This window comes from Dama dama, chromosome 12, assembly GCF_033118175.1.
Source record: "Dama dama isolate Ldn47 chromosome 12, ASM3311817v1, whole genome shotgun sequence".
Lineage (NCBI taxonomy): Eukaryota > Metazoa > Chordata > Mammalia > Artiodactyla > Cervidae > Dama > Dama dama.
This window is the reverse complement of record NC_083692.1, coordinates 24,587,310-24,609,836: the sequence shown is the minus strand read 5'-3', so window position 1 is coordinate 24,609,836 and position 22,527 is coordinate 24,587,310. Positions and strand designations below refer to the sequence as shown.

The 22,527-nt window shown below is 35.3% G+C and overlaps 1 protein-coding gene across 3 annotated transcripts in view; it reads left to right on the top strand.

The window, feature by feature from the left end:
• Window positions 1–22,527, top strand: part of GPHN (gephyrin) — a 531,607-nt gene that overhangs the window by 406,479 nt on the left and 102,601 nt on the right. For all 3 annotated transcript variants that reach the window (XM_061156856.1, XM_061156854.1, XM_061156855.1), the window contains one exon: window positions 14,343–14,480. In XM_061156856.1, coding sequence (XP_061012839.1) covers window positions 14,343–14,480 — 138 coding nt within the window. The remainder of the gene's footprint in view (window positions 1–14,342; window positions 14,481–22,527) is intronic.

Below are 22,527 nucleotides of genomic sequence, written 5' to 3'. Positions count from 1 at the left end.
TCAGGGTGAGATCACAACCAGGAATCTGATGAGAGCTTGAATGAAAGTTGGAAAAACAGTAATAGAAAAATAAAAGCAAGATTTTTTAAATACTAAGGAATCACAATTGACAGGATTAGAAACTGGATGTGGAAGGTAAGGAAGTCAAGAATGATTCCCAATTTCTAACTTGGGCAACATATGAATTACAATACCATATGTTGATATAACCTATACTTTATCTTCAGAGTCTTACAAGATAAGCAGTTATTTGCTAGTTGGACTGGAAGGAGAAGGACAGTTGAGTCAGATGTGTGACAGAATCATGCTGTGTACCAGAAATTATTAAGAAGTAGAATAAGGGTATCTGTAAGAGCAAAGAGATGAAGTTGAATAGAAAGAGCAGACCAAGAAAGACTGAGCACATTACTCTAGACAGTCTGAACTTTGTCCCTAGAACAGTAGAGAGTTTTTGATGGTTAAAGGCACAATTAAATCAGATACTATTGAGAAATTTTCCTAGAACCCTAGAATTTGGACCTTGAGTTTGGAAGATATTGACTAGAGTTGACTAAGAAAATAATTATTTCAAAACAAATAGCATTTGTTGAATATTTTGAGTGTTGTCTTAAGTGTCAAGAATCTGAATAGTAAAAGTAGGGAAAAATTCACTCACATCCTGTTGTGCATGCATGCATAGCTCAGTTGCTTCAGGCGTGTTCGACTGTTTGCGACCCCATGAACTGTAACCGCCCCCCGCCAGGCTCCTCTGTCAATGGGGTTCTCCAGGTAAGAATACTGGAGTAGGTTGCCATGCCTTCCTTCAAGGGATGTTCCTGACCCAGGATCAAACCCGCCTGTCCTATGTCTTCTGCATTGCAGGTGGATTTTTTACCGTTGAGCCACCAGGGAAGCCCCTCTCATTCTATCACTTAAAGATAATTACTACTAACATACATAATTATTTTATTCTAGCCTATACATTGGATTGTACTTTATTTCTAAGCTATACTCATATTATGATGTATACTTTTTAAATGTACAGCATTCATATCAGCAGGATTAATGGGGAAGTAACCCTACTTTTTAAGCCTATGGAAAGACCTGGATCATATCAAGTGCCCAATAAGTGTAAACTGCTTAGTTTCTATCTAGATATTGTACAAAATACCTTAAAAACTAGATTTGTTTTCACCAATGACCCTTGACTCAGTCTTCACATTTTCTTCATTCTCTGATTACCTGTTCTAAGATTTCCTTTCTCAGCCATACAAATTAACATCTACTGCTTGCCTAAAGACCATGTTTAACAGTGTTTACCTCTTACAAGATATGAACCAAAATATACTTTTATTAGTCTGTCATTGAAATTAACATATAGAATAGGCATTCTGGAAGTTGAAGCTTTTGTGCTTATACCTAATAATGTGAGAAACAGCACCATAGAGGAAAGATTAACTAAGAGAAATGAGACTTTTATGAGCTGATAAAATTTCTCTAATAGCAAAGATAACTTTAACTTCTCATGGTCCTTTTTTTCAGGCCATTATAGAGAATAATTAGTTAATACTTTAAAAGAATCTAAAAGGAACTTGTCAGATTCTACTTTTAAAGATTTAATAGCTTTTGATTTCTAAGGAAAAATTACTTTTTCTCTACCTTTGTCTAGGGAATGTTTAAAACAAGGACCTACTGAAGAAAACAAAATTCTAACTTTGCATTTCAATACACTAACACAATGAAAACATTCCAAATGGAAGCTGACTAGCTGACTCTGTGTTTGTTCATTTGTATATGTATGTGTGTGTGTGTGTGTGTCTACATCTGAAACTGTATCCTGACAGGCTCTTTGGGAAATAAGAGAATTCTTGGTCAGCTTTTTTAACTACTCGAGGTTAAAAAGGGGGTTTCTAGCCACCTCACAAAGGGAGCTGGTCTTTAGAGATGCAAAGTGCACCAAACCAGAAATCATATAGCAAGACAGGGATGAACCATCGGAAATATCAATCAAGCTCTGAGGTTTATGTTCCTGAACCAGAATTAACAGCAAAGCAAAAGGTAATTACCATTAGTGTAAGCAAAGAAAAAGGTCTGATGAAAGATGGGGGCAGAAAAGGGGAAGATTGTGTCTAAAGCTGAAAGCTGCCATAATGGCTATACCCAGAACTCACAATTCTTAATGTATATAAAGCATTAGTGCCACTCGTAAGGGCAGGAACCAGGGATCTTGAATTGAGACCTTTCTTAAGAACCCTCAGTCCTTAAGAAACTTTGTGAAATCCAGACTTATAAAGACAGTCATGAAGAACTCCTGTTGATCATCTAAAGCCGCCTCAACTCAAAACACTTTGCTTCCTTTGTTAGGAATATTGACACTTAATTCCTACATTTAAAGCTCTTTAAAGTAATTTCATCCTTTTTCTAGTGTTACTTTAGCTACTCTCTTTAATCACTATATCTTCTAATACCATTTTCTTCACTTCCATCTCTACCTTGTTATGGCAGCTCTTTACCTGTTTACTTTTAATTTTGTATATTTACCTTACCTGTATGTGACAAATTTAAAATAAAAGCCAAAGGAAGACAGTTGCTAAGACAGTTCACACCTGATCATGGGAAATGAATTACTTTTCCTCCTTTTTGCCTTATAATTTTTCTATAGGTAACTTCTTGATCTCAGAAATAGCTGATGAAACTTTACTTACAGTGCTGTTTACAGTGTTTGCATTTTATCTTCTAGCTTGGTAGTACATGCATTAGCTTTTTTCCCATTTCCCTGGTTACTTGACCTTAGCTAAAAGTGATGATTACCCTATTATTTTTATTCTTCTTTTTCTTTTCCCTACCACAATAACTCGCTACTTTTTAACAAAAAGGTAAAGAGAGGAAAACCCAGTGTTCACTCCATTGCTAGCAAATGTTTACTTTACAGCTGTCTTTGTAAAAGGAGTCGTTCTTGTAAGAAGGACATTGAATTAATGACCAGAGTAGAGTTTGAAATTGTGTGTAATATACATCTGTCAGGCGAGTGTATGCTCCTCGCACCTTGCTTTGATCTTCCTTTGTTCTGTTTTCTCGGGCTTTTCCCTTCCTTGTCTTTTAGCCACCGCCATTTTGGACTCCTGTTTCCTATTCTACCTAACACATCTCTACAGTCCATCTTCTTATATATTCTAGACTGATTGAAATCAAACATTTAGAAACTCATTCACCAAAATTTTCTGTGTGACCACATGTGCACAGTATCATTGGGCCTTGACTTAAAACATATTTTCCTTTCTCAAAGAGCTGATAATCTAATTAAGAAAGCAGACAGGTATATAAAGAAGTATAATTACTGTAACATAGGTAATGAATACAATATGCAGGGAAATGCTGAGATACAGTGTTTAGAGTGCTTCAGTGCAGGAAAAAATGAAATGGTCATGTACTGCACCATAAAAGGCGGACCATTAAAAAACTTCTTTAATTTTTTAAACTTTATAATTTCAAGCCTTAAAAAAGCTGCAAGAAATAGTACAAACAATTCCTGTATATCTTTCACGCAGTTTCCCACAAGTGTTACCATTTTGCCATATTTACTTTGCCATTTCTCTCTGCGTATTAATATACATATTTTCCTGAACTGCTTATGAATAAATTGCAGACATGATGCCCCTTAATGCTTCAAATGTATATGTCCTTTTTTAAAAATGGAAGAAAATTTAAAAAAAGAAAATAATATTCTTAAGCACAGTATAATTATCAAAATCAGGAAATGAACCTTGCCATAATACTATTATGTAATCTTATTCAAATTACACTTTGCCAGTTTTTCTAATAATGTTCTTTGTAGCCAAAGGGAAAAAAACATTCTCTTCTTCCTGATCTGGGATCCAATCCAGAATCATGCATTACTTTTAGCTATCATGTGTCTTTTAGGCTATTTTATCTGGAACAGTTCCTCAGTTTTTCTTTGTCTTTCATGACCTTGACATTTTTAGAGTATGGGAGAGTTATTTTGTAGAGTGTTCCTCAAATTTAGGTTTTTCTGATGTTTCCTGATAGTTTGGTTCAGGTTATACATTTCTGACAGTAATACCTCATATGTGACTCCATGTCCTTCTTAGTACATCCTTAGGGATTTCATGAGGTCATTACTGGTGATTTTAACTTTGATCATTTGGTTAAGGTAATATCTGCCAGATTTCTCCACTATAAAATCACTATTGTGATTAATAAGAATCTTGTGGGGAGATATGTTGAGACTATATATTGTTTTTCTTGAGGTTTTCATTTTTTAGTCTTAGTATCCATTGATGATTTTTACACCAGTTATTACTATGAACCAATTATCGTACTGTGCTGTGTCACTCAGTTGTGTCCGATTCTTTGCAACCCCATGGACTATAGCCCGCCAGACTGCTCTGTCCATGGGGATTCTCCAGGCAACAACACTAGAGTGGGCTGCCATGCCCTCCTCCAGGGGATCTTCCTAACCCAGGGACTGAACCCAGGTCTCCCACATTGGAGGCGGATCCGTTACCATCTGGGCCACCAGGGAAGCCCAAACCAATTATTACTATTGAGCCAATTACTACTGTTGAGCCAATTACTACTATGATAGTTGCCAAGTGGTGACTTTCTAATTCTTTCTCTTCATTTATCAGTTGTCATTATGCTGTAGTGAAGAATTTTGTTTAATCATTACTTTATACTATTTATTATATACTCATGGATTTTAATTTTTTATGGATCGTTTTATAAAATAGATTATATTATCTGTTACTATCCTAATTTATTTTGATGCTTAAGTTGTCCCAGGTTAGCCTAATGGGAACCTTTTCATATTGACTCTAAGATCCTTTGATATATGTTCTCATCACTATTTGAATATTTGCTTACCAGAGAAAGCTGTGAAAGAAGAATAATTTCCCACGAAAACAAAAAGATGAGAGAAAACTTACTCTGTGCAGAGAAAACATACAAGAGCAGGAAAATATTAAATAGTGCAGTGTATTCCAATATCTACAATATTATTAATTTTCTGAATGATGGAGTAATGTGTGATGAGACTGAAAAGGAAGCAAGAAAGGTTTTGTATACTATTCTAAAGAATTTGAATTTTATCCTGGCTATGATAGTGAACCATTGATAAAAATTTTAGAGTAAACATTTTGTGACAACAATGCCTTGTTTTGTATCTCGAGGCCCATAAATTCCAGGGGTACTTTCTTTTAATATTTCTTACACAAATTAACACAATCCTTTCCCTCATGATTTTTAGGTTTTATCAGAAATATTGAGTTGGCTAAAAAGTTCCATTGGGTTTTCATAACAGCTGTCAGAAAAACTTGAATGAACTTTTTGACCAACCCAATATTCTGAGACTCATTATCTTAAGTAAATAGGTAGAAAAAGACTATTAAACTGAAAGCAATATAAGAAATTTTTCAGATATACAGAGTTCCCTGAAGACCTGAGCCTGCAAACACTACCATTGCCAGTGTTTCCCTAGAGGTTTGGGCCTGATTCCTCTTAATTTGAGATTTATATAAAAGACTAAGTGCTTTGTATATCTAAGCCAGACATATTTTGAATTACCAAATGCCCTAGTTATTTAACCAGAATAAATTACTATCATCTTTGCTTTTTAAGCTTCCTAGGAAAGTTATTCGTTATCTTAGGTGGTTTGTGTTCAGAAAGAACCAGGAAATAGAAATACAAGAAATTGAAGCTACAGATACCATGGGAAACAGAGGCAGTCGTATTAATAGGGCAGACAAGGTCTCTCCCTTGAGATTTTCTGTATCTAAAGAATGAATAATGATTTATACTTTGGGTAGTTTGGGAACTCTTTTACTGATTGTTTTGAAGAATAAAGTTTCCTCTTGAGGTTTTGAATTTAATCAAGAACTTGCATGAACATCTTGTTTCTATTATATTCTGTTCTGTTACCTGAAAGCATCTTCTCTTCATTTGCTTCTAATTTTAAAAAATGGATTTTCAAACCTAGATGAAACATTGTATTTTAAGAATTGGCAGATTAAAAAGGATGCATTTGAAATGGGAAAAAGTCATTCCATTGGTATAAACAGTTTCATTTAATATGGCTATGCCATAAGAAAAATGTTACTGCTGTATAACAAAGACCTTAGTTTACTCAATAGAAAGGAATCTGTTTGTAGTTTTTTTGTCCCTTTAAAGGCCTTGTACAACATAAACATTGCCGTTGGTATTTAAACATGTCATTGATGATGGCAATCCTGAGTGGACATCGTATATTGTCTTTTTAGTGATTATAAATGCTGCATGCGAGATAGAAAAATCTCAGTAATATTTTAAGTACTTTATCTGTAGATTCTGAACTCACATATAATCATCCCCAATTCTGAACCTATACATGAGAAAAATATAAATGAGACAAGTTAAGTTTTACTAATGGAAGCCTAAACTTATTAGAGAAACCTCTAGATCATCAATCTGTGCTAATTTAGAATTGCTTTAATCCCACAAATCTACTTCAGCCATCAATGTAGGTGTTATAATAATTCAGCCTGTTACTCTTTGCTTAGTTTGGACATCTACGAGTAGGGAAGATGTCTAGACTTCCTTTTCCCATCACCACCCCTACTCCCATATAAGGATCCCGTATCCTAAACTACCTCGTAGTTTATTTTTTGTCAGAGTAGCTAGTCTGCCTACATCATTACCATACATCACCAGAAAAGTTTACTATTATAAGTTTAAATAAATATTTCTTTGAATGGTATAATCTTCTCAGGACACATTTTCACATTTGTTAGTTTTGTTTCATTTTATAGTTTACATAAATTGAATGGAGTCTAGTATCTTTACACATATTCTTTGTGACTATTAGTATTCATTTGTAAGGTAGCCATCATTCATTATGGCTGTGAAATAGCTTTTGTTTTATAGGAAAAATTCTATCCAAATTTTGGATATCTTCTCTGTCCAAAACCCAAACTTTCTTTTGTTATAACCTTCTTACTTTTTAACAATTGTTCTTTCCTTCATTTCCTACTTCTAGGTAAATGGATTTTATGGACCACTCAATGAAAACTGCCTGCTAGGCTGTATTAACTCGTCTGCTGTAAGAGACAGACAAAAGTGCATACTGTTTTTCCCAATTTTTTTCTCTTCTATCAGATTTCTATTTGAGCTCAGAATCAAGAAGAGGGATAATGTTTGGAGTAGAACATTTTTTTATCCTTTTTCCTGTCTGACTGAGTTCTGCAATGGTCCTGGACAGGTAGAAGTGCTTTGAGGTTGTAATTTGCAAAATAAGAGAAGTCAGAGGTAACTATTCTTAAATTTTGTGAAGCTTTCAATTTAAAGCTTCTTATAAATCACTGGTATCAACATCAGAAAATAGTTGAAATTATGTTTTTTAATGGAAACCAAAAAAAGAAACATGTATTTATTTACCAGCTTTATTTTGGAAATGTATGCCTTCTAATAAATGAGCTTCCCCATGCCAGCCCATGAGAGGCCTTCATATGAGCCCCTGAGCTAACTGGTGATACTGTGCCTCCTCACCCTGTATCCGCAGCTGCAAGTTCCTCTGTGTGTGTCCCTGGGGCTGACCCTCGAGCGTGGTTTGTCCACTTTTGATCTGAAAATGAGAATACTGAATCACCTAGATCGATAGTTTTCAAACTTATTTTAGCTACAGTTTTTCGCTAAATGGAATCTTACATGACACATAGACTTCCTGCACGTGGTGAGGGATACAACAGAACTGAGTATGTTAATGTTATTTAGTAATTCCATTTACGTAAAAAGAGCAGCTATTTAGAGAAATTCAAATCAAAACTACAATGAGGTCTCACCTCACACCAGGCAGAATGGCCATTATTAAAAAGTCTACAAATAACACTGGTGAGGGTGTGGAGAAAAAGGAATCCTCCTACACTGTTCACAGGAATGTAAATGGTGCAGCCACTGCGGAGAACAGTATGGAGGTTACTTTAAAAACTAAAAATGAAAGTTACCATATGATCCTGCATTCCCACTGCTGGCCATATAGCTGGACAAAACTCTTAATTCAAAAAGATACATGCATCCCAATGTTCATTGCAGCACTATTTACAATAGCCAAGACATGAAAGCAATCTAAATGTCCATCTCAGAGAAATGGATAAAGATGTTGTGTGTGTGTGTGTGTGTGTGTGTGTGTGTGTATAAAATAATCAAATGCTACTCTGCCATAAAAAAGAATGAAATCCCATTTGCAGCAACATGTATGGACCTAAAGATGATTATACTAAGTGAAGTAATCCAGAAAAAACAAATATCTCATGATATCACTTATTTCTGGAATCTAATGCAAATGAACTTTGTATAAATATTAATACAAATGAACTTATTTACAAAACAGAAATAGATTCACAGTCATAGAAAACAAATTTATGGTTACCAAAAGAAATAGTTGAGGCGGAACTAAATTGGAAGTTTGGGACTAACATATACATACTACTATATATAAAATAGGTAGTTTTTACAAGGATCTGCTGTATAACATAGGGAGCTATACTCAATATCTTGTAATAACCTGTAATGGGAAAGAACCTTTAAAAAAAAAATATATATATATATATACACACACACACATATATATATATTCTTTGCTGTACACTTGAAACTAACAAAACATTGTAAATTAACCACACTTCAATTTTAAAAAACACAGCTCTTATTTACTTCATTAATTTCATTTTTTGTATGTAGATGGTAAGCCACAAATACTATTTTTCTCATATTTACACAACCAAGTTAGCCCTTCTTTACTGGTGAAGTAGCTGATTATTTCCACTGTGTGATCTTGGGTGGGTCTTGAGTGGGAAGAAGCCTCTTGGCACAGTGACGTTGCTCAGTAAACACTTGCTGCGGACACATGCACACACTTGCTGATGTGCCAGAGAATTCAAGTACCTCTCCTTTGAGACTTTTTTTTTCAGTTATTTTATCCAGAAGTCTGCTGTGATGACACGCAAACAGTTTAGTGAGGGGCGAGTGTTAACTCATAAGCATCAAAGTTTGGATTATATATCTAGTGACACAATCATTTTGTGAAAGACAATTGACAAATACAGAAGGGCTTAGAGAAGCAAAGGGCAGAAAAGGAAGCAACACTTTGTTTCTCCCTTCCCAACTTTAGACTTTGTTTGAGGATGTGTTATTCATTCATGAAAAGTGTTAGATGCTCAGTCATGTCCAACTCTGCAGCCCCACAGACTGTAGCCCACCAGGCTCCTCTGTCCATGGAATTATCTAAGCAAGAATACTGGAGTAGGTAACCATTTCGTTCTCCAGGGGATCTTCCCAACCCAGGGATTGAACCAGGGTCTTGTGCACTGCAGACAGATTCTTTACTGTCTGAGCCACTAGGGAAGCCCCATTCATTCATACCTCAAGTATTTATTCAATATCTACTGTAAGGAAAGCATAACTCTAAAAATGGCAAAAGATGCACAGATTAATGACATGCAGGTTCTGCCTCCAGGGAATTTATGATAGGCTAACATAGGCAAGTGGGCCTTACAAAGCATCACTACGAACAAAGCTAGTGGAGGTGATGGAATTCCAGTTGAGCTATTTCACATCCTGAAAGATGATGCTGTGAAAGTGATGCACTCAATATGCCAGCAAATTTGGAAAACTCAGCAGTGGCCACAGGACTAGAAAAGGTCAGTTTTCATTCCAATCCCTAAGAAAGGCAATCCCAAATAATGCTCAAACTACCGCACAATTGCACTCATCTCACACGCTAGTAAAGTAATGCTCAAAATTCTCCAACCCAGGCTTCAGCAATACGTGAACTGTGAACTTTCAGATGTTCAAGCTGGATTTAGAAAAGGCAGAGGAACCAGAGATCAAATTGCCAACATCTGCTGGATCATTGAAAAAGCAAGAGAGTTCCAGAAAAACATCTATTTCTGCTTTATTGACTATGCCAAAGCCTTTGACTGTGTGGATCACAATAAACTGTGGAAAATTCTGAAAGAGATGGGCATACCAGACAACCTGACCTGCCTCTTGAGAAACCTGTATGCAGGTCAAGAAGCAACAGTTAGAACTGGACATGGACCAACAGACTGGTTCCAAGTAGGAAAAGGAGTACATCAAGGCTGTATATTGTCACCCTGCTTATTTAACTTATATGCAGAGTACATCATGAGAAACGCTGGGCTGGAAGAAGCACAAGCTGGAATCAAGATTTCCGGGAGAAATATCAATAACCTCAGATATGCAGAAGACACCACCCTTATGGCAGAAAATGAAGAGGAACTACAAAGCCTCTTGATAAAAGTGAAAGAGGAGAGTGAAAAAGTTGGCTTAAAGCTTAACATTCAGAAAACTAAGATCATGGCATCTGGTCCCATCACTTCATGGCAAATAGATGGGGAAACAGTGGCAGACTTTATTTTCTTGGACTCCAAAATCACTGCAGATGGTGACTGCAGCCATGAAATTAAAAGACGTTTACTCCTTGGAAGGAAAGTTATGACCAACCTAGATAGCATATTAAAAAGCAGAGACATTACTTTGTCAACAAAGGTCCGTCTGGTCAAGGCTATGGTTTTTCCAGTGGTCGTGTATGGATGTGACAATTGGACTGTGAGGAAAGCTGAGCACCGAAGAATTGGTGCTTTTGAACTATGGTGTTGGAGAAGACTCTTGAGAGTCCCTTGGACTACAAGGAGATCCAACCTGTCCATCCTAAAGGAGATCAGTCCTGGATGTTCATTGGAAGGACTGATGCTGAAGCTGAAACTCTAATCCTTTGGTCACCTCATGCAAAGAGTTTACTCATTGGAAAAGACCCTGATGCTGGGAAGGATTGGGGGCAGGAGGAGAAAGGGGCGACAGAGGATGAGATGGCTGGATGGCATCACCGACTCGATGGGCATGAGTTTGAGTAAACTCTGGGAGTTGGTGATGGACAGGGAGGCCTGGCGTGCTGCGATTCATGGGGTCACAAAGAGTCAGACACGACTGAACGACTGAACTGAACTGAACTGAACATAATCAGGGCAAATACTTAAATGTCTATACCATAAGATGGAAAATGGTACATGCCATAAGAAAAATAAAAGCAAGTACAAAATTATTATAAAGACAAGAAATATTTTTCCAGGTTAATGGAAATTGGTATGCAGTTTTCAATTAAAAAAAAATACCAACCTCTAGAGAACAATCAGGTGGTTTTATATCCTCCTGTCTTTATTTTTTATTTACTTATACACCTTTCCTTTCTGCTGAGCTGAAACATTCTTCATCGCAGGTTGTATCTTAGTCTGTGTAGACTGACTATATAACTCTGCCTGGCTCATAAAATACACTCAATAAATATTTGTTGAATGGATGTGTGTATCACTGATAATCAAACTTGGTTTCTAATAAGAAAAATTCGATTACAAAGCACATTCAACAAATAACCTCTGTACAGTTAAAAAGTCTTAATTTTACCCTCAGAACCAAACTTTGAAAAAAAAAAAAGCTCTGATAAGATTATACATGATTTTCACCATAAAGAGAGTAAAGAATATCTTAGAAAAGACCAGATCTGAGATTTATAAGTCTGAATAAAGTGCAGAAGCATCTATCATGCTTTTCAATTATACTGGTTGTGACAATATGTATTGATGCTATTTAATGACAAAACAAGGACTTCAGTGAAAGTTGTGAATAAATATACAGTTCAATTGTAGGTAAATGATTAATCACACAAAATCCTTCTCTAAGTGTTCACCTTGAAGTAGAAATTTTTTTCGTATTTAGCACTAAATAATCTCTAAGGTCCTTAAGGTTTAAAAATTTTGTAATTTCATGATTGCCCATGGATGAGAAATAAGTATAAGTATATTGTATGTCTTTTCTTTGACTACTTATGACAATGTCATTTGTCTTAGAATGAAAAGTATGGGACAGTCCCTGTAAGTTCAATGAATATATCTGAGGTAGCCTCTGGAGGTGGGATGGGAGGACTAAATTAAGTAAATTACAATGACCAGGGATATATACAGTCATTGTTGTTCAGTCACTCAGTCACATCCGACTCTTTGTGACCCCATGAACTGCAGCATACCAGCCTTCCCTCTCCTTCACTATGTCCCAGAATTTGCTCAAACTCATGGCCATTGAGTCTGTGATGCCATCCAACTGTCTCATCCTCTGTTGCGCCTTAAGAAATAGGAGCTTATTCGTCTCACGTGTCAAAAGTCTGGAGGCAGTCCAGGGTTTGTACAGTAGCTCAACACTGTCATCAGGGATTCTGACTCTTTTCCTTTCCTTGTTTCCCATACTTACTCTATGGGTTTCCAGTTTCATAGTTGAAAATGACTGGGGCACCTCCCAATAGCTAGTTATGTTCTCCTCTTAAAGTTTTACCTCTTTATTTTTTTATTTGTAGTAGGAAGCCTGCCCCCAGGGACTACTTCCTACCTCTTGCTGGCCAGAACTTAGGTGGCCATAAACATATTATATGGCCAGTCTTAGGTGAAAGGCAGCTGCAGAAGAAGTGAATTGTGGATATTAGTTAGGATAGCCAAGCAACAGTGTTTGCAGTTACTCCTTTTATGTTAACCCTTTGAGCTATAGACTTAAGATTTCAAAGAAAAGGCCAGGTATACTTATGCATGAAGATATTGTACTCTAAGAAGTCCCTTTCTGTCATTAAATGATACATCCATTAATTAAAAAACTATTGTCTAGTATGTACCAGATACTGTTCCAGGTATTGAGGATAACAACACTGACTAAAAGAGATAAAGTTGCTGCTGTCATGAAGCTTACCTTAGAAGGTTATAAATGTATAAGTATATAGATATGAATATCCATATTTGTGTGTATATGTTTTTTTCACAAAGAAAAATAAGTAAGGAGAATAAAGAATGATAGTAGATAATATTCTTTATAGGATGTTTAGCAAAGGCCTCTGGTGAAGTGATATTTTAGCAACTACCTGAAAGAAATGAGGGATGAATGGAACCATAATATCTGGGGAAAAATGTCCAAGTAGAGGAAACGGCAAGTATGCAGACCCTAAAGAGAAACATATTTGGCTTTCTCAGGCGAGGAATCAGTATAACTAGAGCACCCTGACAAGGGTGAAGTGATAGGACAACAGAGTAGATTATATGTTGGGCTTTGTAGACCATAGCAAAGACTTTACTCTGAGTGAATTGTAAAGTCATTGGAGGGTTGTGAGCAGAGATGAATACAATTCATCTTACAGTTTAAAAGGACTATCTAACTACTATGTGAAGAATAAATTTTATAATGGGACAAGGATAGTAGCAGGGAGACCAGTTAGGACCCTATTCAGTTTCCCAGGAAATAAATGATGGTCCCAACTATTGTAGTAATTATAGAGATGATGAGTAATGATGGGATTTAGAGACATTTTAATGGTAGTTTAGATATGGTTCTGATAATAATAGAAAAATCAATGGTGTCATCAAGGTTTTGGATTAATAACTTAATGAATGGAGTTTCTATTTACCAAGATGGGAATTGCAAGAGAATAAGACATCATGTAGGTAGGTTAGGAGGATGGGGAATCAAATGTTTGATTTTGAACATGCTAGGTTTGAGTTGCCTGTTGCACACTCCAGTGCATGTTTGATGATTTATACATTTGTAGATATATACTCTTATCCACCAACTATTTGGATGACATATAAACCTGGAGGTGAAGGTAGAGGTTGGGATTGAAGATGCAAAATTAAGAGTTTTAGTATATGGGTAATATTAATGCCATGACACTAGATAGGGTTACATTGGGAGTATATAACTAAATAATAATATTTTTCTATGACTTTTTTAGAAGAAAGAGAATTTCCTATGAAATTCTAAATAAATTTAAACTTGTATATTTCTTTTCACTAACTGGCTCATTGAGTATTAAAAGTTCAGTATAGTAACTAAGGACATGGACTCTAGAGCATGACTACCTAGGTTTGAATCCTAGTTCTTTGTTTTCTATCTTTGCAATTTAGGCCACGATATGTAAACTTCATTTTCCTCATCTGTAAATAAGGATAATAATGATACCTCCCTTTAGGTTGTTGTGAAGCTTAATTAGAATAGTGCCATGACACATAGTAAGCACTGAGAAAAAATTAGCCAGTATCATCATTAAACTTCACCAGCTTTTGCTACGTGATATAAAATTACTAACAATTTAATGTTCTGCCAAAGCAGGCTATATTTGGGGAGCAATAGAAAATTTTTCCCCCTGTAATCTTCATTTCTGGACATATGAAATGGAGACTGAGAATTGCTGTTGTTTATAAGCCATTCCCACTTTTTAATCAGGTTTCAGCATCATATTCTTAGTTGCTTATCTTCCTGTTTAGGTCACAGTGCTGTCGATATCACCAAGGTGGCTAGAAGACACCGCATGTCTCCTTTTCCTCTGACATCTATGGACAAAGCCTTTATCACAGTCCTGGAGATGACTCCGGTGCTTGGGACAGAAATCATCAACTACCGAGGTACTGTTATATTTGCCCATTGCCTTTTCTTTTCATCCTTTTCCAAACAAGATTACTCTAACACTAATACACAGTTTCCCTGAAAAAGAAATGTTATTAACCATGATCACAGTTATTACCATCTTTCTTTTCACTTCTTATTTCTACTCAACTCTAGGATCAATCTTAACAGTATACAGAGTAAAATACTCATAAATCTTCCTTTACATTAAAAAAAAAGGAAAAATTCAACTGTGTTTCTCCTATTCATCAGAATATCAATACTCTCAAGAGAGGGCTGTCAGCACTGAGTGAGGAGAATAGTTGACTGTGGTCTGCCTTATGTCCTTTCTGATAGAAGTGAGAGATAACTAATGTGTCTGGTAATTATTTTCATTTATGAAAATCATGTTTTTAAATGTAAATACTACATTAATTAATTTATCTGTGGATCACTGAGCAGCCAGTCTGGTCTCAGTTTTTCTGCTTCATCTATCCTCTCATTTTCTGCTCTTAGTTTAGTAGCACATTGAGACTAGCTTGTGGAAAGATAATGGAAAGGTAGTATTCCCCAGTGTTTCCAGTTTTTAATCAGCTACTTCCCTTTCTAAAAATCCAGTTCAGGTGCAGTCTGAATAAAATGTAGTTTCTAAATTGTTTTTGTTGTACAAATAAAAACAACGCAGAAGTATTGATTTTACAAATAAAGGACTTTATTCATAGATCGTAAAATATTCAAATTTCAGTGATATTAGAGAACATCTATACAAACACCCTAATTTTTCTACAAGAAAACTCGAAACAGCAGAAAAGGAATGGAATTAAGACTCAAGACTTAATGTTCTTGGGAATTCCCTGGCAGTTCAGTGGCTAGTACTCGGCACTTTCACTGAGGTGACCCAGGTTCAGTCCCTGTCAGGGAGCTAAGATCTTGCAAGTTGTGTGGTGCAGCCAAAAGAGAAAAAAGAAAAAAGCTCAATGTTCTTCTTTTTCTACATGATAATGCTCTTCTGCCAATATTAAAATATAGAAAATAACAGTAGATAAAATTATGTTAAAAGGCCTAAAGCTAGTGAAACATTAAATGCCAAATGCTAGCCCTTTGGTCTCTGGCCGTACTTAGGCAAAAATTGCTTTAATTTACACCTGTCCTACTTCTTTGACTTACATCCTTTTAGACATGTATGTCATTAGGTTTAAACCTATTCTTTTGTTTCTGTTTTATTCCTCATTAAAGGAAATAAAGATAGTAAAACTAAAGTGGGGAATTAGAAATTAGCTGTGTGATTTCAGAAATCAATTTTAATGAAATGGTTTCTTTCTGTTATTATATGCAGATACTTAGATATTTTTATGTCAGTCAATACTAAGACATCTTCAGAAAATACGAATGTAAAATTAAGTTGGAAAAAATTTAACAGTGCTTTACATTATATAAAAATAAGTTAACCATACCTGGCCTCTTGTAATATCAGGGTAGTTTCTCTTATCATCAGTCCTTAAAAGACTCTCACTGTGATGCCAGGTCACATTTAGACAGAAATTCCAGGACTTTTAAGGAAAAAAACGGAACTGGAAATGGCCGTTTCTATTTCTCCTCTAGGGAAAAAATAATACTGTCAGACGGATTCTCTTTTCCTGTCATTGTTTGTTTCTCCCTCATTTGTTCATCAAATCAGTTGTCACTCATAAGTAAGCAAACTCTTCATGCATGGTTAACTCCCGTCAAGTGTTTCCACCCATGATGATGAGAAATAATAGTTAGGTTTGCATTCAACCTTTGAGCTGGATCAAACTTGGTTTTTAATGCAAAAGAGCATTATAATTAATCCTCCTAGGCACTTTAGTTAGGTGTTTAGAAAACAATACCATATATAGAAACATAATTTATTCAACAAGTATCTGTTAAAAATCTGCTGAATACTAGGCCGTGTGTTAAGTCCAGATACGCGAAGATGAATAAAATAAAACCCTACCCTGTGGTTCTCACTGTGTAGTACAGGAGAGAGACAGATAAACAGGGTGGCCCTTGTCTCCTATACTGCCTCTTTCATAAGCTTGCCTTCCTATGTCAATTCCTTGAATATGAACTTTCTCTTCAGCTTGTCTCTGGCCCTTTTCAAATCTTACACATTATTTCAGATAACCTCATGTGTACCAGTTGTTTCAAGTACCACCTATTAAGTGATTGCTAACTCTATATCTTTACTCAGACCTTGCCTGAGCTCCAAACTCATACAATAGATGTATACCTGCTGCTACTAAATTTAACATCACTGTTACTAAACTTATTTTCTTTACCACTATTACAATACTCATTTCCTCTACGTCCTCTTGAATCTATCCTTCATTTGCCATTCTCTCTTCTCTCATTTTAAGTCTATATTATTAGCTTCCTGGATTATTGTAACAGCCTTTGCTTCCCCAATTAGCATCTTCCCATCCATTTTCCAATTTGATTCCAAAGTAATCTGTTCAAATGGCAAATTTGATGTTAACATTCCTTCATATAGCTCTTCAGTAGTATTCCTCACAACTCCAGATTAAATTCAAAACTCCTTGATATAAGGAGTTTTATAAGGCCCTTTGTAATCTAATTTCTTCCTACTTTTTTAGTTCCTTCTCATCAGAACTTGCTTTCCCCTAAACTTGCCATGCTGTTCCTTACCTCTTATTCTCTTATCTCTAAGCCATTGTCTCTACTGTCTTTGCTTAGGACAGTTCTATCCTATTTCTCTGCTCAGTCACTATGTACTCTTTTTTTCTTTTTTTGGTCTGACTTTATTGAGGCATAATTAGTAAGTTAAAAGTGTATGTATTTAGGGTATTCAGCATGGTGCTTTAATATACATATACGTTGTGAAATAATTACCACAATCAAGCTAATCAATGCAGTCATCACCTTATAGTTACCGAGTGTGTGAGTGTGTATGGTAAGAATGCTTAAGATTTACTCTTTGAGCAAATTTCAAGTATACAATATAGCATTATTAACTATAGTCACCATGCTTTATGTTAGATCCCCAGATCTTATTCATCTTATAATTGAAAGTTTGTACCCTTTGGCCAACATCTCCCCATTTTCCCAGTACATGTTTTTTAAGAGTAAATTTTAAGAAGCTCTCCTCCATGAAGGCACTCCTGGTGTCCACGCCTCACTTTCACCAGCTAAGTTTTCTTCCTCCACGTCCACATAGCACTTTGTTCATGTGTTTTATAATAGAAATGATTGGCATATTTGATAATTCTCTGTTATAAATGCTCTAATAAACAACATGGGTATAAAAAGTTGAGTGATCTAAATGTGAATCACTATAAATTGAATTGTGAGTCAGATATGGCCTATAATTCTCTTACTGAAGATAAGAGGTTTCTCCCCAGAAAAAGATTAGAAACTCATTCTCACTGTAGCTGTTATCTTTTCCAGGTATGTCTGCATTTTAATGAACAAACCTTCTTAGTTCATTCTGATTTCAGCTGGATGCACCTCTAACTATCCAATTTCATCTATCAATCACTGAATAGGAAAAGTATGCGAATGGGGATTCCAAATATTTTGCCTCTGCAAATACACTGACACCTACAATTACAGGAGCCTGTAGAGAGATGTGCACATTTCCTAAGAGAGATCCAGAATCAGTGAATCTTTGAGGCCATTTGCCACTGTGAGATCTCTAAAATTACTTATTATATCTCTGTGAAGGTTCAGCAAGAATCCCAGAAAACTAAGAATATATCATGTATACAGAAGTGCTTGGAAGTGATGCTCTCAAGGTTATATACATAGGGTAAATCTGTGAAGGAATGTTAACAGTATAATATATTGAATACTTACAATTTTACAAAAAGAAGGTGATTTGGAGATCAAGTAGTCTTTCTTAAAGACAAAGAAATTTAGGACCAAAGAGGTTAATAATGTTCTTAGGAAATTTGTTATGATTAAAAACAGCTAGAACCTATGATTCTTTACTCCTAGTCTGCTGTTCATTCCATTACAGCAGTTCAGTTCAGCTCACTCAGTCAGTCGTGTCCAACTCTTTGCAACCCCATGGACTGCAGCTCACCAAGCCTCCCTGTCTATCACCAACTCCCAGAGTTTACTGAAACTCATGTCCATTGAGTTGGTGATGCCATCTACCATCTCATCCTCTGTCGTCCCCTTCTCCTCCTGCCTCCAATCTTTGCCAGCATCAGGGTCTTTTCAAATGAGTCAGTTCTTCACATCAGGTGGCCAAAGTATTGGAGATTCAGCTTCAGCATCAGTCCTTCCAATGAATATTCAGGACTGATTTCCTTTAGGATGGATTGATTGGATCTCCTTGTAGTCCAATGGACTCTGAAGAGTCTTCTCCAACACCACAGTTCAAAAGCATCAATTCTTTGGTGCTCAGCTTTCTTTATAGTCCAACTCTCACATCCATACACGACTACTGGAAAAACCATAGCCATGACTAGACAGACCTTTGTTGGCAGAGTAATATCTCTGCTTCTTAATATGCTGTCTAGGTTGGTCATAACTTTTCGTCCAAGGAGTTAAGTGGCTTGTAATTTTTAATTAAAGCAGAGTATGTCTCAAATCAGTATGAAAATTATCCTTCTAAAACAAGAGCCTAGAAGTGCATGTATATGCAAAGTTTACTGTTTATTTTAATGTGTTTTGACTACAGGTGAATTTTCTTCTGTCTCTGAGCTGTCCTTTATTATATCTACTATTTTCAACTCCTGTCTGCAGGCAAAACCTTTAAGGAGCAAGTGCTCTAATAATTAAACATGCCTTCCTTTGGTTTCTTGGAAGAGAAATACCAATGGAGATAATATTTGTCACACTACCATTTATGATTCATCTTTGCTTATAAAATACATGACGTGAATACATTATAAATTCATACTTGGTGCAGTACTAGCTGCTGTAAAGCAGATTAAAATATTCTAGAATTCCCTGTTATCCCCAGTGTCTTTCAGTTAACAGTGAAAAAACTAAGGTTTGAATAGAAAGGCTTCTGCTTTCTTAGGAGCATTATTTTACAAGCTCTAGGGGTTTTTTTTTTTTAAGACTTTATAACCAAAGACTTTGGCCTTTCTGACCTGAGTTCTTTGTATTTCCACAGAAGACTTAAGCAGTTCTAGAGATGGAACCTTTAAGTTTTGCTGAACTCAGTTTAAAGCAGGGAAGTATCCTTAGAATACTGACCACGACAGACGTACTTCTCCCTATTTCTGACCTAAAATGAGATATATTTATAATACTTTTTAAAAGAGAAAAATATGTATATGAAAATATGTAATAATATTCATAGAAGAAGGTATGAAATAGGAAGATTAGTCTACCTGTTTGTGACATAGGGACGATTTAGCCAGCATTATAGGTCTGATTTTTTTTTCTAAGTGAGTTAATTTTATTTAATTGTATAACTGTAAAAAATAACTTCCCCACACAAGGGGGCTTCGTGAGTGCCTAACCAGTCATATTATTAATATCTAGTCTACTTCTGCCTGCTGCTCTTCTGAAACCACACGCCCAGCATTTATTCAACAGTAGTACTTCGGCTCCACCTATGGGCAAAGAGAAGAGATGGTTTAAGATCCATGACAGTATTTAAATGTGAGCAAGAGAGACAGCTCCAAGTAATAAAGTATTTTGCAGCACTACTACATACTCTGTAAGTTCCCAAATCAATCATCTGGTGAGACATTGAATGAAATCTGTGGACTGCTTGGAAGAGCTAGCCGTTGCCTGATCCGTGAATCCTACTGATATATATTGATATACTTGCTGGTGTGTATTTACATTTATCCTTCAGTTCTTATATTTGCTTCTAACTGGAAGCCCTTACCATTTTCCAATCAATTGCATATTTCTCATCAAATCCTTTCCCTTGCCTTAGGCTTTTGGGGAAAAAAGAAATTTGGGGTAGTACATGTTTTTCTCTTTGCTGCTGCTGCTAAGTCACTTCAGTCGTGTCCGACTCTGTGTGACCCCATAGACGGCAGCCCACCAAGCTCCCCTGTCCCTGGGATTTTCCAGGCAAGAACACTGGAGTGGGTTGCCATTTCCTTTTCTCTTTGAAGAGACTTAAATGCTGCTGGTAAGTTAACTTGATATCAACTCCAGAAGTAGAACTAATCTAATAGAGACTTAATTTACCTTAAAGATAGAATTCCTTATATTTAGTATGAGTACAAAATAAAAATTGGCCAATTTTCTGTTTTTAGGTTTTTGCTGATAACCTTAAGCATGAAGTTGTTCTTTCTTTCCAGAGGAAATGTTTTATTTTTCTTTCCAAGATATTTCAAAGATCTATAAAGACCAGATGGTATATGTATACTTCAAATATGACTTTTCTTGACTCTTCTAGTATAATTATATATGTTAAAATGAGAGAAATGTTCTTTTAAAAATCTCTTATTCTTGCCCTTTCAAAAATAACAGCTTTATTGAAATACGATTCATATACCATGTAACTCACCCACATAAATTATATAGTTCAAAGGTTTTTAGTTTATTCACAGATAGATATAGCCATCACCACGTCAGTTTTAGAACATATTATCACTTCAAAAAGAATCTCCACCGTCTTTAGCTATCATCCTCCTCCTATCCCCCTAGTCCACCATCAAGTCTTAAGCAACCACTAAACTACTTATATCTCTTTAGGTTTACCTATTTTGAACATTTCACATAATGGGATTATATAATATGTCGTCTTTTATTACTGGTGTTTTCTACCTAGCATGATATTTTCAGTTTTTCCATGTTGTAACATGTATAAGTATCTCATTCCTTCCTTAAAAATTATTGTAATAAAAAACAAAATGTATCATCTTAACATCAAGTTAATTAAATTAACAAATTATCATTGCAATTAAGTGGCATTAAGTACATTCACACTGTTGTGAAACATATCTCCAAAATTTTCTCATACAGGATATCTGAAACTCTTTACCCATTAAACAATTCCCCTTTCCTCCTAATCCCAGCCCCTGGTAACTACCATTTTACTTTTTATTTCTAAGAATTTGACTACTTTAGATATGGTATACAAGTTGAGTCAGCAGTATTTGTCTTTTTATGGCTGGCTTATTTCACTTAGCTTAATGTCCTCAAGGTCTATCCATGTTGTGCCATGTGATAGTATTTAGATATATGCACCACATTGTTAATCCATTCATCTGTTGATAGACATTTGGAACACTTCCAATTCTTGACTGTTATGAATAGCACTACTGTGAACATGGATGTGCCCCTATCTCTTCCAACACCCTTCTTTTAGTTCTTTTGGATATATACTCAGAAGTGAGAATGATGGATTATATGGTACTTCTATTTTTAATTTTCTGAGGAATGTTTTTCTCTTTTCCATACTGGTTGCACTATTCTACAATCCTACCAATACTACATAAGAATTCCAATTTTTCTACATTCTCATCAGCACTTGATTTTTTGATAGTAACCAATTAATGGGTGTGAGGTGATATCTCATTGTAGTTTTGATTTGCATTTTTCTGATAATTAGTGGTGTTGAGCATCTTTTCATATGCTTTTTAGCAGTTCCTACATCATCTTTGGAGAAATATCTATTCAAATCCTTTCCCAGTTTTAAAATTTTTTAATTTTAGTAAATATGCAATTTTCTGTTAGTCTCAAGTGCACAGCACAGTGATTCTTTATACGTATACATATATATTCAGATATATGTGTGTGTGTTCGTCTTTAGATTCTTTTCGATTATAGCTAATTGCAAGATATTGAGTAGAGTTTTCTGAGCTGTATAGTAACTCTTTGTTGATTACCTATTTTATATATAGTATATATATATTATATATATTTATGTAATATATAAATTATATATAATTATATAAATTATATTTTATATAATATATATTATATTATAGTATATATATATAATTAGTATATATAGTGTATATATATTAATCCCAAACTCCTAATTTATCTCTTCCCCCGACCAGCTATCCTCTTTGGTAACCATATATTTGTTTTCTATGTCTTTGAGTCTATTTCGGTTTTGTAAATAAGTTCATTTGTATCATTTTAGAGCAGTACTTTTAT